Source organism: Trachemys scripta, chromosome 11 (genome assembly GCF_013100865.1).
Source record: "Trachemys scripta elegans isolate TJP31775 chromosome 11, CAS_Tse_1.0, whole genome shotgun sequence".
NCBI lineage: Eukaryota > Metazoa > Chordata > Testudines > Emydidae > Trachemys > Trachemys scripta.
In genome coordinates, this window is record NC_048308.1 from 21,184,023 (window position 1) to 21,199,449 (window position 15,427).

Sequence of the window (15,427 nt, forward strand, 5' to 3'; positions counted from 1 at the left end):
GTGTGAGAGAGTATATATTACTAAAATAAAATAAAATAAAATAAAATGATCTATCTTGTGTGGTTTGCTTACCTGTCATTTCTTTCCCCCTTCCCCCAACCAGATCACAACGATATCAGGAAATGAGTTCCTCCTTCAGTCAGATATTGACTTCATCATATTGGATTGGTTCCACGCTATCAAAAATGCAATTGACAGATTGGTATGTATTTGTTTTGGCTGTTACCTTTATTAATTAAGATGTAGTAATTTAAACTTCATTTGCTTAGGCATCTATAGAGGTTTTAGACAGGCAGAAAGCTAGCTAACTAGAGAGACTTTCCTTTATTTGAAGGATATATAAATATGTATGTATGTATATCTTGTAAAAAAAAAAGTCAGATAAACAAGGTTGTTGAACTAAAAAGTCATTTGATTCCTGTCTTAAAACAGAATGCTGCATTTATTTCTCTGGAATAACAAGGGCATTGGTTTACTGTGGGTTGTAAAAGCACACAAGCGCTTAATAACTAATGAATTTTTACATTTTCTGTTTATGCAGCCTACAGTATATAATCTTCAATAGAACTATTAATACATTTGAGCCTTTTATGCATTTTCATATTACTTATTCACAAGAATAGCACTAGCAAATAATATTCCTTTGTAACTGATTGCTGTTATTCTCCCAGGAAGGCTGGGGTTTTTCTTCTAGAAATAAGCAGGGCTGTATTTTCTGAAAACCATTTTTAATTACCCAACCCAATTCAGCCATAGTCTTTTTTTCTTTTTGCTATACTCAGTATAAATCCCAAATCCCTTTTTTCTATCTATGCCTGATCCAAGAACAGATTTATTTTTATAGGACATTGACCCCTCTTGATTACTGCAAAATGTAGTAAGAAAAGTTATCTCTGCTGAATTTTCCAGGGGATTTTGCTGAAACTGAGTTGATAGCACCTGAAACTGGTATCTGTGAACGTGGTCTATGTGACATGTCCAAAAGTGTTAATTTGTATATGGCTACAGCTTCTTTAAAGAGCTATAAGCAATGCAATACTTGCAAGCTATAATCAGCCAAGGGAAGTTTGATCTGAGGAGATATGTCTTCATACATTGTATTTCATTTGTCAAATGTACTGTCACTTGATATCCTACTGGAGAGTTTTGGGAGGAGTTTCTGTGGAAGCTCTTTCTTGCTTATGTTGTTCAGTTAAGCTCCCATAAACTCAGTTGCTGTTTTTATTTGTTTGTTTGTTTGTAACGTGCCTCTAAGGGTGAAATCCTGGCTTTAAGGGGCTGAACCTCTTTGGAGGAGAGTACAAAGAAACACATAAAGGTAGATGCTCAGCTGATATAAATTATCATCATTAGTTTATACCAGACGAGTGTCTGCCCTATGTTATCCATGCAGGACAGTGGCATGTGCATGTTATCAAGTCAATGTGGACTGGGAATTATACACATATGCAGCAATTGCTATAACTATCATCTTCTTAGTGTATGTGCAATGTACCTCAGGTGGCACATGACCAGGATTCATCACCAAATTTGGTCTGCTGGTTAGATCATTAGCTTCCCTAGTTTGGGCCGGGTACTGACGGGGAGGGCAACGTGAACACTGATCCATGCCCCCCATTATAACTATGAAAAGGTTTAACATGCATTTCTCTTTAAAAATTCATCTGAGCTTGTGGGCACCAAAGTGATTACATCTCCATTTTGCCTGGTCATACCCAGCTACAGTAGTACTGCCCCTCCTGTTGTAAGAGACCAGTCCCGTTCTAGTTGCCTTCCATGTGGATGAAGTAGGACAAGAGGGGATCGTTGATTCCTCTCCTTCTCTCCAGTTCCAAAATGCATTCAAACTGAATCCAATCCCACATTAGTGGTACTTGAAACTCAACAATTACTGTAATTTCCAAGATAGGAAGCCAGACTATTTTAAACAAACTTCCTCTTTGCAATAATTCAGAAACACCCTTTGGACACACATGCAGTGGGGAAATCATTTCAGTCACCAACGTACAAAATTAGGCCTTTTGTTTTCCAATTTAGCATCTGAAATTTATTTGAGAAATTAAAACCAACTGTAAGGGTTATAAAACAGCAGTCTTATGGTGAACAGGTTTTGTATTACACTTTCCTTAACTTAAATATTCATTATATCATCTGGTATAAGTGTCTATCCGTTTCTGATTCTATGAATGTTCTGTAATTTTGTACTTCATTGTTCCATATAATATATATAGATATATTTTTAAAAATCATTATTTCCAGCCAAAAGAACAGAGCTGTACACCAAGAAATCTGGAGTTCAAACTTCAAAGATCCTCTAGCAGTGAATTACTGAGCAGCTTAAGTACTGAGTCCAAAGAACCAAAGTCTGAACACAGAAAATCTCTAAGTAAGTTTTTTAAACTAAATAATGGTTTGTACAAGATAATTTGTATTATGTATAAAATGTAATGAAACTAGGAACTTAATATTAGGCCCTATTTTTGCCTTTGTTGGATAAATAACTTACATCTAAGCAAAGGACAATTTTTATCTGCAAGTATCTGAGTTGGGGGGACATTGTCTTCTAACCTAAATAAATTCCACAGGAAGCAAAGACATGTATCCAAGGTGTTTATTTCAAAAGTAAGAGACCTGGATCCGATCCTAACATTTTATTATAATTACTTTATTTCTATTTCAGGAAAATAATTCATTTTGATAGAGTAATTTTATCTGATAGATGTTTGTGCTCTTGAGTTGTGTAAAGGAAAAGACAGATCTTTTGCTTCAGACAACCAGAAACATTACTATAATTTTATGAAAAGAACTAAATTCCAAAAGTCTGAAGTTTTACTTTATTTGCCTAGGATGATTATAACAGAAAATTCTCTGAAACCAGTAATGATTTATTCTACTCCAGATAATCTTTCTTTTTGAAATTGTGTTGAGATGTTGAAGATTTTGTGAGGATGAAAGGCAGAGAACTTTTTCATGGCTTCCTGATGCCATACACACCATTAAAATTAGAATTGTTTCCCTTTTTCGATATGAGATGCACTTACTGATTCTAGGATAAACTTAGCTTCCCATGTGCCTTGAAATGCACACAAGTGGGAGAGCTCTGTGCAAGCAAAGGGAATTTGCCTATGCACAACTCTCTGCAGGATCGGGGTATTAAATGCTAAGTTGATATAAGCCTTAGAAATGCCACAGTAAGATGGATGGATGATTTATTCTCATTGATAAATTGATGTAAGTATAGGTAACAACAGTGAAAACTATATATGTAAATACAAAAGTAAATTCAGTGAACTCCCTCATTTTGAAACCTATAGCCATATTTGGTTTCTGTAGCTCATCCAGTTGAATAGATTTGTTTTTCTCTTTTTAATAGTCTGTAAAGCAGTTTTGATTGTAGCATGTTAAAAATGTTCTTATATATCTTTGTATTGTGTTATTACATTGTATTTTTTGCTATACCTTTCAAAAAAGGCTCAAAAAGCGGTGAAACAGTCTAAGGGCCTGATTCTGTTTCAACTAAAATTAATGGCAAAGTGCCTTGCAACTGTCTCACCGTTTGCTGACCCTTTTTGTTTTCATGGTATCATAATTCTTATATTTCACTCAACAATGATTTAGGAGACAGAACAGAAGAAACTGATCACCACCAATGACATAAACTTAGTCTACATTTCTTTTTTAGACCTTAGAGAGCTGTGAGTGGCCTCTTTCTTGTTAGAGGCTGTTTAAATACGTTAAAAATTTGAAAGTATCTGGTCTGAAATCTCACCAAACTGAAGCTTATATTTAAATACTGTAGATTGTATTGCTTAAAAATATGTATCTGGATTTTTTTTGCCCCATGAGATTAAGTAATTATGTGGAATTAGAAAAATCATAGTATTCACTTACTTATTAGTAGTCCAAGCACAAACTGTATTGTCAGTTTTCTGCCTTTGGCTTTCTATGCCCTTAATGTTCACACAAGTATCGTCGCCAGAATTATTGGCAGCTAGAGCCAAAATTGCTTTAAAAAGGCATGAGAACTGATAATGACACATTGTTAGCAGTTAACAGGTGGTCGTTTCATTGTCCAGTTTGACTGCAGAGCACAGAGAAGATATGTGCAGTATCTGCAGTAAGTGCACTTATAAAGTTATTACAAAATTTAAACAATCATCTTTCTGTTACTTCCATTTTATTGATGACTGTCAGCAGAGCCAAATTTTTTAAAAAAAAGGGATTTTTAAAGTATGTTTATTTCTCAGCCTGACAGAAACCAAGAAAGTGAAAGCTTAGGCAGACTTTTTGTGGGGAAGAAAGGCAACTGGTGTGAGTTAAAGAGCTACTGACACCTCCTGGAAAACTTTAATTACTATTCAGAGACAGTTCATGTTAATCTGTAATTTTTTCTTTACATTTTAAATGTAATGCTGGTAAAAAAGTGTCAAAGGTCTGGCACAAGATATTGAAAGTTTCTGCTTATTGATTGAGCAAGTATCTTGGGGACAACACCTATCCCAGGTTTCAGCCCAAACTGTCCCACCAGCGTATTCCTCAGTTCAGACCTGAGGAGACCTCTAGGTGATGAGGAGTGAGAGTTAGGTTTCTATGCTCATTTAATCTTAGTGCCTCTGCAGAGATTCCCAGAAATGATGGCAATTAGCACCACTGGTGATGATGGTTTTTGAGACAATTTAGAAAACCAGCAAACTCAGTTTTACACAGGCCCTAGAACATCGGTCAGCTCAATCATACAGACTTTCAGTCACCACTGACCTGGTCTGGATTAAATCCAATGAACTAGTATCTACTTTTCTTCTTAAATTGATAGTTTGCAAAGTTTCCCTGTGTTGGTATGGTGGTATTGATTAGAATGACCAGATGTTCCGTTTTTAAAGGGACAGTCCCGTATTTAGGCCCTCCTGCAGGTATTCCGACTTTTTCTTAAAAATGGGCAGATTGTCCCGTATTTTCTGTCTCTCCCCCCCACACTGTCTCTGTCGCCCGCCCCCCTATGCCCCCCCGCTGCTCTGTCAGTGCAGCCCCTGCTGCGTGCCAGCTCTCAGCCAGCAGGGCCCAAGCCCCCGTCCCATTTCCAGCCGGTGCTGGCTGCAAGCTGCGGTGGCTGATGAGTGTGGACAGGTGCCAGGCGGAGGCCAGTTATGTGTCGCCTCTGCTGCCCATGCATTGGCCCTTTATGTGCTCCCTCTCTCACTGTCCTCTCCCTGCTTTACCCCTTCACCTCCCCAGCTCCCCTGCTCCTCCATATCCCCCTGGCGGGGCATGTCCCACTCCCAGCGCTGTGTGGAGAACCAGCCCCTGGTCGGAGTGCTCAGCTCACCAGTAGATTGGCTGGCAGGATCCTTCCTTCCCCGACTGCCTCTGGCTGGGCCAGCACCCTGGGAAAGCCCAAGACCCTGTGGTCTGGGGCGCTGGCCAGGAGGATCTGAGCCCTGCATGTGCCAAAGCTGCACACAGCACAGGCATGTGGAAGCCTCTCCGCCCCTCAGCTAAGCTCTGAAATGGTGGTGGTTGGGGAAGCAATTTCCAGCCTGTTCATGGTGGGGTTTAGCACCCTCTTCACCTGACCCCCAACCCTAGGTCCTGCCCCTGGGAGCATGGGGCTGCTCCGTCCCCTAGGCACCCTCCCCTGCTGAGCCACCTCTCTGGCTGGTTCGCTAAAGCCCCTGCAGTCAGGTTCCCTGGGCCCTGGTGCACAATGCATCCTTAGGGCTTAACCCCTTCCTGCCTGCACTGTAGCTGAGGGACAGGAGGTGGCTGGGTTATGTCAGTGGCCAGCAGCAGCCTGGAGGTGTTAGCTGCCTTTTGACACTGTGGGGGAAGGAAGGGACAAGCTGCTTCCAGCCACATAAGGGGGTGGGGGGTGGGAGAGTAGAGAAGTGATGAGTTCTGCAAAGACACTGGCCAGGTCACCTCCCCCCCACCCCACCCGCCACCCCTGCAGCTGGAAGCAGCTCCCATCCCTTCCCTCCTGCATAGTGCCAAAAGGCTGCTGCTGGCCATATTCTGGTGTGAACCCTGGCAGAAATCTGGAAAGTAGGGGCATGAGATCCTGTGCCCCACCCCCCATGTGTTGCCTTGGGCAGATGCGGCGCCAGGTGCTAGGAGAGGCTGGTCCGTCAGGCATGGAGGGCGGAGAGCACCAGACAGGGAGGGTCGGGTTGGTCAGTCACTCTTCCTATGTGAGAGAGGTGTATGGGAGTGTGTGTGGGGGGGGCGGGGGATAGAATTGTGTGTCACCTTTCCGCATGTGAACCCTAAAGCCTCAATTATAAGAAGGTAAATAAAAATAATCCAGCTACGCAGTATTTATTTTTAACAGGGGCTCAGTCAACTTGATTTTAATTTGAATGTTTGTACTGCATAGTTCTGCTTGATTGCTGTTGAACTCGCTTGAATACGAGTAATTTTACCAGGTGTCCCATATTCAGCATAGGGAAATATGGTCACCCTAGTATTCATAAACATTATCATTACAATCTAAGACCTCAGTCCTGCCCTCAGATATGCAGGGATCCATTACCTTTTAATTTATACAGCTACTACTTATGCAGTAGGGTAGCCTCTTGTCCTGTTTCAATGGTAATAGGAGTGCTCAGCCCAGTTGGAACACTTTTTGCATTAAAACAGAATCCTGCACTCTGGGAGCCTGTACCTTTGGTGCAAGAAATTTGGCTAGCAACACCAGCACTCTTCAGTCAATGGCCCAGGTACAAACCCAGCCAGATTTTTTTTTTTAATTAATGGGAATATTTCATAATCTGTACATGATCATTCAGACCTTAGACTTTTTCCTGAGACTGCCAACAGTTGTGCTAATTAGTGCCAGTTATAATGGTGCTTTCTGTGGTGTAGACACCTGTTCACTAGGAAATGGCCTGTGATCAGCAGGTTCATTTTACACTGTCACTGAACAGCCGTTTTATGATAACCATTTAAATTCACCACTGATCTGGGTTGGATTCGAACTGCTGATGCTTTAGATCCCCCTATAGATAGATACGCCTATAGATAAAACTATAACTCATTACTATTCTCCTAAATAATCAAGTTCTCTAGAAAGTAGACTTTGTTTTGTGTGTTGTCAATTATAAATACTAACTTTCTGTCCACAGCCAATACAAATCGAACTTTTTGCTCTGTAATAGGTTTCACATTTTTTGTGTTGCATATGGAGGTGGTGATTTTTGCATTTTGATCCTTATCTCATGCTTTCCCCCCCCCCCCCCCCCACTCATTAGTGACCTCTTGTGAATGAGACAGGGCTGGAGTAGCTAGAAGCTTCTCTATTGATTGTAGGCTGGAATCCATTTTTTTCTTCCCTTTTCCAAATGGAAACAAACGGCTTCTCAGTAGGAAGAGTGCCCTTTGGCTACTCTATCAATCTGAGGGCTGCTCTTGTCAAAATGCACAGTCACAAGCTTGATAATGCAGTACATTCCAAAAGCACTATATTTCCAACCTGTTCTCCATCATGTCCTTATGGCGTCACATTTACTCAGTCCATCACATACTTATTAATATTTTACATTTCCTTGAAAGTGATGGAATTCTATTTTTATTACAAAAGCAACAAGAATAAATACTAATTGTTGTCAGTTATTTCCTTATGCAGTGGGAACAGTAATCTGTTCCTCAGTTTTAGGTTGCCAAGGCAAAATAATTAAATATTTTAGAAATTAAAAAAAAAAAACCGTGATATTAGAAAAACCCAATTTGATCTCCTTGTTTGCTGTATACTGTATATGAGCTAGAGCTGACTGAAATGACTGCATTATTTTTATTGTTTCTACTTGTAATTTTCCTTTATCTTTAAAAATGTCCTTTTTCTGTAAAGCATCCTGTACCTTCCTTAAAATCTAGGAGTTACTCATGCAATCACTCTGGATTTTTAACATTTTCCTCTATATATGGGTGTTATATTTGGAAGCCAATCCCACTTATAAAGGCATACAAGTTCCAAAGGAGATGTAAAAATGAAAGTCCAGAAGATTGCTGGTGCATTATTATTAGTATTGTTATTTATTATTACTGTCATGCAAATGTGTAGGGCCATTAATCATCTCCTTCTGTGCAGGCCATAGCGGATGGATTTGCAGCAATGGGGTAGTCGAATTGCAGTGGGGTAATAGATAGTAGTCATATCCATATTTTGGTACCAGCCCACCTTGCCATTGGCAATATTGAAATGCAATAGTGATTCTGGGAGATGTAGCCTACTCCTTGCTCCCCTGGCTCGTGAAGCTGTACACTGGCCATTTTGACATCTCCAGGAAAAGATTCATCTATCAGCTCAGAAAGTGCAGAATGATTGCTGAATGTGCTTTTGGCAGATTGAAGGGATGATGGTGGTGTTTACTCACTAAATTGGATCTCAGTAAGAAACATACCAGTGTTTATGTTGTTTCCTGCATAGTATGTGTGAGACAAAGGGAGAAAAGTAGTTGCCAGAGTGCAGGACAGAGGGGGAGTAACTATCTGCTGATTTTGAGCAGCCAGACTCAAGGACTATTATAAGAGCCTAATATGGAGCTTTGTGGTTGAGGGATGCTTTGAAAGAATATTTTAACAGTCATCCTCCAGTAGTGTTCTGTTCTGGAATGTTCTCTGGTCCTGCAGCTTTGGATGCTGCTAGGAATTGTTGCTGTTCATTTATAAATAAGTCTGGATGTTTTTCTGAACCTATGTGTTTAGTGTACATTTACAAGTATTGTTTGCTTTGATTACCACTATGCAGTCTGCAGTATTTATCCTGAACTAATACATTTGATTCTCCAAAACGAGAAATTTTTTGAGCAGGAAAAAAAATGCAGAAATTCAATGTGCAAAAACCTCACAGGCAATGTTATACAAATTTTTAACATAACTTAATGGGGGGAATTTAAAAGTAGAAGGATGTAAATATTTCTATCTATTTGAATGTAGTCCTTTGTGGGTATATCTATACCCACTGTCATTCTCACAGGTCAGTGTATGTGAAGCTGTGGCTCTCCTTGCAGAGTGGTAGGGGTAATGATGCGCCCTGTGATGCCATGTAGTATGTTGTGGGGTTTGAGGGCAGCTATCATGGAATTCTCCAAGGTCTGCAGTATTTTGGTTTGCTGCCTGAGAAGACCCATTATGTCCTGGTTCATTTCCTGCTCATTGTCCTGCTGGGAGTCCTGGATCTTTTTCCTGTCTTCTGAAAGGAATGCTCCAGATGGTTCCCCCTGACCCTGCTGCCACCTAACCTGATGGCTCTACTTCTGTTTGTTGTACCTTTAACTCTTCTTGTATGAGTAAAACAATAAAAAGTCGATACTTTTTGCTTGGGAATGGGCCTTGCACCATCTTTACATTTAAGGATTATAAACCGGAGTATTATACACACTTAACCGGAGTCCCTTCCCCTTCATCATCTCATCAGTGCTCTGCTGGTGAGAATGGCTAGACTGTGGTGGAGTCTCAAATAGGTCTTGGCTTATGACATGGCTGGAGTCCCCTGCCAAGTCTCCCCTCTTGTCCTTGTCCTCATCTTCCTCTTTACTATTCATAACAGAGGTCTTTTTCCTCAGGCTTCACCAAGGTATCCACCGTGGTCTGCAGAGTGCTTTTGCAGTCTCCACCAACTATGGCATGCAGTGCTTGAAAAAGTGCCAGGTCTGCAGCATAGCACCACATCTATTGTTGGCCTCCCCAGGCTTGCGGTATCCCTGGCAATGTTCCTTTGTTTTCACACATCACTGCTGTTGATCTCTGCCGTACCCCTTTGCCTGCAGCCCCCATGCAATCTGCTCATACATGTCCACATTTCTGTGATTAGTCTGCAGCTGTGTTTGCACAACTTATTCTCCACACAGGCCCAGGAGATCCAATATCTCCTGTTTACTCCAAGCAGGAGCATGTCTAGTGCATGGAGCTGGCATGGGCGGTTGGGCAGTTGCACAGAACAAGGGAGAGTTGCTAGGTGTGTTTGCAAGGTGGGCAAGCAGGAAAAGGTGTTTCAAAAACACGTTTGGCAGGGGAGATTAAAGGGGTGCATGGTTTCTGGTCTCTGTGAAGCCAGAGCAGTGAAGTTTAACAGTCATACATCACTGATTACTGACCTATGACCAGATTTGATTGTGGTCTGAGGATCTGTACTTTGCTGATGAGGCTACTGCAAATTGGGTTGGCAAGCTCCACATCTGATAAGAAGAAATGGAATTTAAAATAGTGACAAGTGCAGTCACTATTTCAGGGAATTTGGCATTGTGGGACAACTGTTGGAGGACTCTCAGAGTCGACACAAGTCATGCAGTGTCTACGCTCACTGTGTCAACCTCAGTAGGTCAACCATGGTTCTACTCCATTTTGGGGAGGTGGTTTTACTATGTTGTTGTCTAAAAGCAATAGATGTTCTTTGAATGAATGTTCTGCTGCTTTTTAATATGTCATTTTATTGTTATTATTATTGCATCAGGTCATTTATTGCATAATGATTTGTATTTACTTTTCTAAATCCTTCCAGAATTTATTATTTGGGTTTAATAGCATATTTTTAAATTGGGCATAACCAACTTCCATGTAAAAGTTTGGCAGAGAATTGCTGCATGTTCACTTAATTCATTTTTATTGAACCAAGTCCAGATTTTAAGTCAGGAAGAAGTTAGATATTAATCATATTTGAACAGGATCATTAAATTTTCCTTTACCTACTAGAACAGCAGGGTCATTATAGAACCATGAAAAGTTAGCTCACTTATTAATCTTTACAATTACATAAAAGTGATCATTTTCATAGTACTTAAGAGTAGCTAATGCCCATTATTTGAAGAGTATGTGGGTATATTACAATATAATATAATATAATATATTATTATAGATGTGACCTGTGACTCATTGGTCTATTCACTGACACACAACTCACTGTGAAGTTATTTGTTTGAGCTTGGATAATCTTTAATTGTTTCATGCTTCTCATGCTCATTTGTGGGGCATACCAGTGAATAGCAAGATAGTGAGGTATTAATTACCTCATTATTACTTAATTATCATTATTGCATACTTAATTTTTATGGAGAATTATAGCATAAAGGAAGACGTGTTATACTGCCCACTACTTGAATGACAGTGATAGCTAATGTAAGTTAAAGAAAATCAATCAGAAATCTTCACTATAGATTATTATCTTGTTTTTTTCTTCTTCCTTCTCCTGCAACCACTTCTCATATTTGACTTTGAAACCCAACGGTTTAAACTGGGTTCTTGTTTCAGTGGACTAATCCCCTTTCATAAATCATGTTCAAGTGCTGAAATAATTTACACATCATTTAAAGTGTATTTGCTTTGAAACATTCACCTCAAGCCCTTTTGTATATTCTTTCTCTCTAAAGATTTGTAGTATTTGTTTTGTTCTCTGAGGTATAAAAGACCTGGGTAAACTTTATTCCTGTTGTTTCAAGATTAGTGAAATAAAATACATATTTATTCAACTGGGACTGAAAGAAGCTTTAGTAAAGACGATCATACATATGACCCTTGGGAATGTTCTAATATAAAATGTCTGTCTTAAAATCTCTTTAGAGTTGTTCAAAACAGTAACGAAAGACTTAAGTTAAAAAAACCAGCCACACATGCATTTTTTACAAACATTTCTTTGTTGCAAAGAAGAGAGCTGCCATATATTTTTCTTAACAAAATAAATTCCTATTGATAAAGGAACAAAATTCATACAAGGGCAAGAAGCTATCGGGCATTGAACAAATAGTCTAACTTTGCATCCACTGAACTAAAATGTACACTGTAATGATACTGTTCTTATAGGATGCTACATTTTGAAAAACCTATAGAGCTAATTTAGCATAACTATATAATGTCTCCAGGAGAACCATGAAGAAATTATGAACAACATTTCAGAAATGTAAGTATTAGTAGAGGCAATTATGTTCCAAGACTTTCTATATTCTCAATGAAAGATTAGCTTTTTTGTAGCTGGATAAAAATATTTGCTTCTACTAGATTGCTTTCAAACCCCATTATCAAACATTGGTTGCTCCAACTTGGTGCAGTCTTTGTATGCCTCACAAAGTGAACTCTGATGCATTTTCCAAGGTGGACCTTGATTTCTTTTTGCATACTATGGTGGATCATAATATGTTCTCATAGACTCATAGACTTTAAGGTCAGAAGGAACCATTATAATCATCTAGTCTGACCTCCCGCATGATGCAGGCCACAAAGCCGTCCCTACCCCTTTCCCTTGACTCTGCTGTTGAAGTCCCCAAATCCTGTGGTTTAGAGACTTCAAGTAGCAGAGAATCCTCCAGCTAGCGACCCCTGCCCCATGCTGCGGAGGAAGGCGAAAAACCTCCAGGGACTCTGCCAATCTACCCTTGAGGAAAATTCCTTCCCGACCCCAAATATGGCTATCAGTAGAACCCCGAGCATGTAGGCAAGATTCTCCAGCCAGACCCTCATTGGCCATTGATACTATTTACCAGCGATGGCACGCTGTTCATTTGACTAAAATCATGTTATCCCATTAAACCATTCCCTCCATAAACTTATCTAGCTTAATCTTAAAGCCAGACAGGTCCTTCGCCCCCACCGTTTCCCTCGGAAGGCTGTTCCAGTATTTCACCCCTCTGACGGTTAGAAACCTTCGTCTAATTTCAAGCCTAAACTTCCCCACGGCCAATTTATATCCATTCGTTCTCGTGTCCACATTAGTACTGAGCTGAAATAATTCCTCTCCCTCCCTGGTATTTATTCCTCTGATATATTTAAAGAGAGCAATCATATCCCCACTCAGCCTTCTTTTGGTTAGGCTAAACAACCCAAGCTCCTCGAGTCTCCTTTCATACGACAGGTTTTCCATTCCTCTGATCATCCTAGTGGCCCTTCTCTGTACCCATTCCAGTTTGAGTTCATCTTTTTTAAACATGGGAGACCAGAACTGCACACAGTACTCCAAATGAGGTCTCACCAGTGCCTTGTACAACGGAAGCAGCACCTCCTTATCCCTACTAGATATACCTCGCCTAATGCATCCCAAGACCGCATTGGCTTTTTTCACTGCCACGTCACATTGTCGACTCATAGTCATCCTGCGGTCTACCAGGACTCCGAGGTCTTTCTCCTCCTCTGTTACTTCCAATCGATGCGTCCCTAGTTTGTAACTAAAATTCTTGTTAGTCATCCCTAAATGCATCACCTTACACTTTTCACTATTAAATTTCATCCTATTTCTGTTACTCCAATTTACAAGGTCATTCAAGTCTCCCTGCAGAATATCCCGATCCTCCTCCGAATTGGCAATACCTCCCAACTTTGTGTTATCCGCAAACTTTATCAGCCCACTCCTACAATTGGTTCCGAGGTCAGTAATAAATATATTAAATAAAATTGGTCCCAAAACCGAACCTTGAGGAACTCCACTGGTGACCTCCCTCCAACCTGACAGTTCACCTTTCAGTACAACCCACTGCAGTCTCCCCATTAACCAGTTCCTTATCCACCTCTGGATTTTCATATCGATCCCCATCTTTTTCAATTTAACCAATAATTGCTCGTGCGGTACCGTATCAAACGCTTTACTGAAATCGAGGTATATTAGGTTCACTGCATTTCCCTTATCTAATAAGTCTGTTGCTTTCTCAAAGAAGGAGATCAGATTGGTTTGGCACGATCTGCCTTTGGTAAAACCATGTTGTAATTTGTCGCAATTGCCATTGACCTCAAGGTTCTTAACTACTTTCTCCTTCAGAATTTTCTCCAGGACCTTGCACACTACAGATGTTAAACTGACAGGCCTGTAGTTACCCAGGTCACTTTTTTTCCCTTTCTTGAAAATAGGAACCACATTAGCTATTCTCCAGTCCAACGGTACCACCGCCGAGTTTAAAGATTCATTAAAAATTATCGCTAAGGGGCCTGCTACTACTTGATGAAGGAATTGATCAGCAAGCACATCTAGGAACATCTGAGCTCTATTATTGCTACTAGCATTTGTTCCCCAATCTATATCTGGGAAGTTAAAGTCCCCCATAATTACACAGTTCCTATTAGTATTTACTTCCCTAAACACATTAAATAGTTCTTTATCCATATCCTGGGTAGATCCTGGCAGTCTATAGCACATCCCAAGCACTATCCCAGGGGAGGCTCTAGTAGTTCTTTTACCCAGTGTGAGTATTGCCCAGACGGACTCTGTCTTATCCATTCCATCAGTTATTATTTCTTTACAGCTTACCTCATTATTGACATACAATGCTACCTCCCCATCTTTACCTTTGTTCCGATCATTCCTAAACAGCACATACCCTTCCATACCTGTACTCCAGTCATGACTACCGTTCCACCACGTTTCAGTTATTCCTACGATATATGGTTTCCTTTCTCGGACCAGGAGCTCCAATTCCTCCATTTTGTTACCTAGGCTTCTCGCATTGGTGTATAAACATCCTAAAGTATGCCGTTTAGCTTGTCTCCCATTAGTTATGTAATTTGTTATGGACCCCTTACTGTTCATCCCCCCCTCTCCTTCTTATGTCCAATCCCATCCCCCCAGCTATATCTCTTCTTATCTCATCACTCTCCTTTTCAATGTTGGAATCTGGCATGGAGATTAACTGTACATCTCCCAACCGTCTCCCCCAACTTCCTAGTTTAAAGCTCTTTTGATGAGATGAGCCAGCCTCCCTCCCAGAAGTCTATTTCCTTCCCTACTCAGGTGAAGTCCATCCCGTGAGAACAGCTGTCTGTCCCTGAAAGCCTCCCAGTGGCCATACATCCCAAAGCCCTCCTTATAGCACCACTCCCTTAGTCAACTATTTATCCTCACAATCCTGTCAGCCCTTTGCTGCCCTTCTCTAGGAACAGGCAGAATCCCACTAAAGATGATCTGAGCCTCGATTTCCTTGAGCGTCTTCCCCAGCCTTGCATAATCTCCCTTGATTCTCTCTAACGAGAACCTAGCCGTGTCATTTGTTCCTACATGAAGGATTATCAAGGGGTTCTTACCTGCTCCTTTTAGTATCCTTTTCAACCGCAGGTCCACATCCCGTATCTTTGCGCCCGGTAGACCCTTCTGTTCTCTGGGTCCGCCCTGATCACAGGCCTGTCTAACCTCCTCAGTAAGGAGTCCCCAATCACGTTGTGGTACCTTCCAGAAATACTTCATCCCTCTCAGCCATACATTGTCATTTGTATCATTTTCTATTTCCATTCCCCAGAATGAAAGAACATATTTTCATTCTTTTACTGGTAGGTGCTAAAATGAGCCATGAATTTTCACTACTACCAGAGATATCTTCCACTACTGAAACTTTGTCTTCCCCACCCATTCAACCACAACTGAGAACACTGAGAGCTGGAATGAAAGGATGTGACTTATTGAACTTTGTTTTGTGAAAAGGCACCAGTAATGGTAGTCTGTCACCACTTCTGTTTGTAGTAATTCTGA

The 15,427-nt window shown here is 40.6% G+C and overlaps 1 protein-coding gene across 1 annotated transcript in view; it reads left to right on the top strand.

Annotated features, from left to right (window-relative positions):
• The window catches only part of ARHGAP15 (Rho GTPase activating protein 15), a 398,066-nt gene that overhangs the window by 211,103 nt on the left and 171,536 nt on the right, over positions 1 to 15,427 (top strand). Inside the window, exons 7-8 of the mRNA XM_034786034.1 lie at positions 104 to 202; positions 2,260 to 2,386. Coding sequence (XP_034641925.1) covers positions 104 to 202; positions 2,260 to 2,386 — 226 coding nt within the window. The remainder of the gene's footprint in view (positions 1 to 103; positions 203 to 2,259; positions 2,387 to 15,427) is intronic.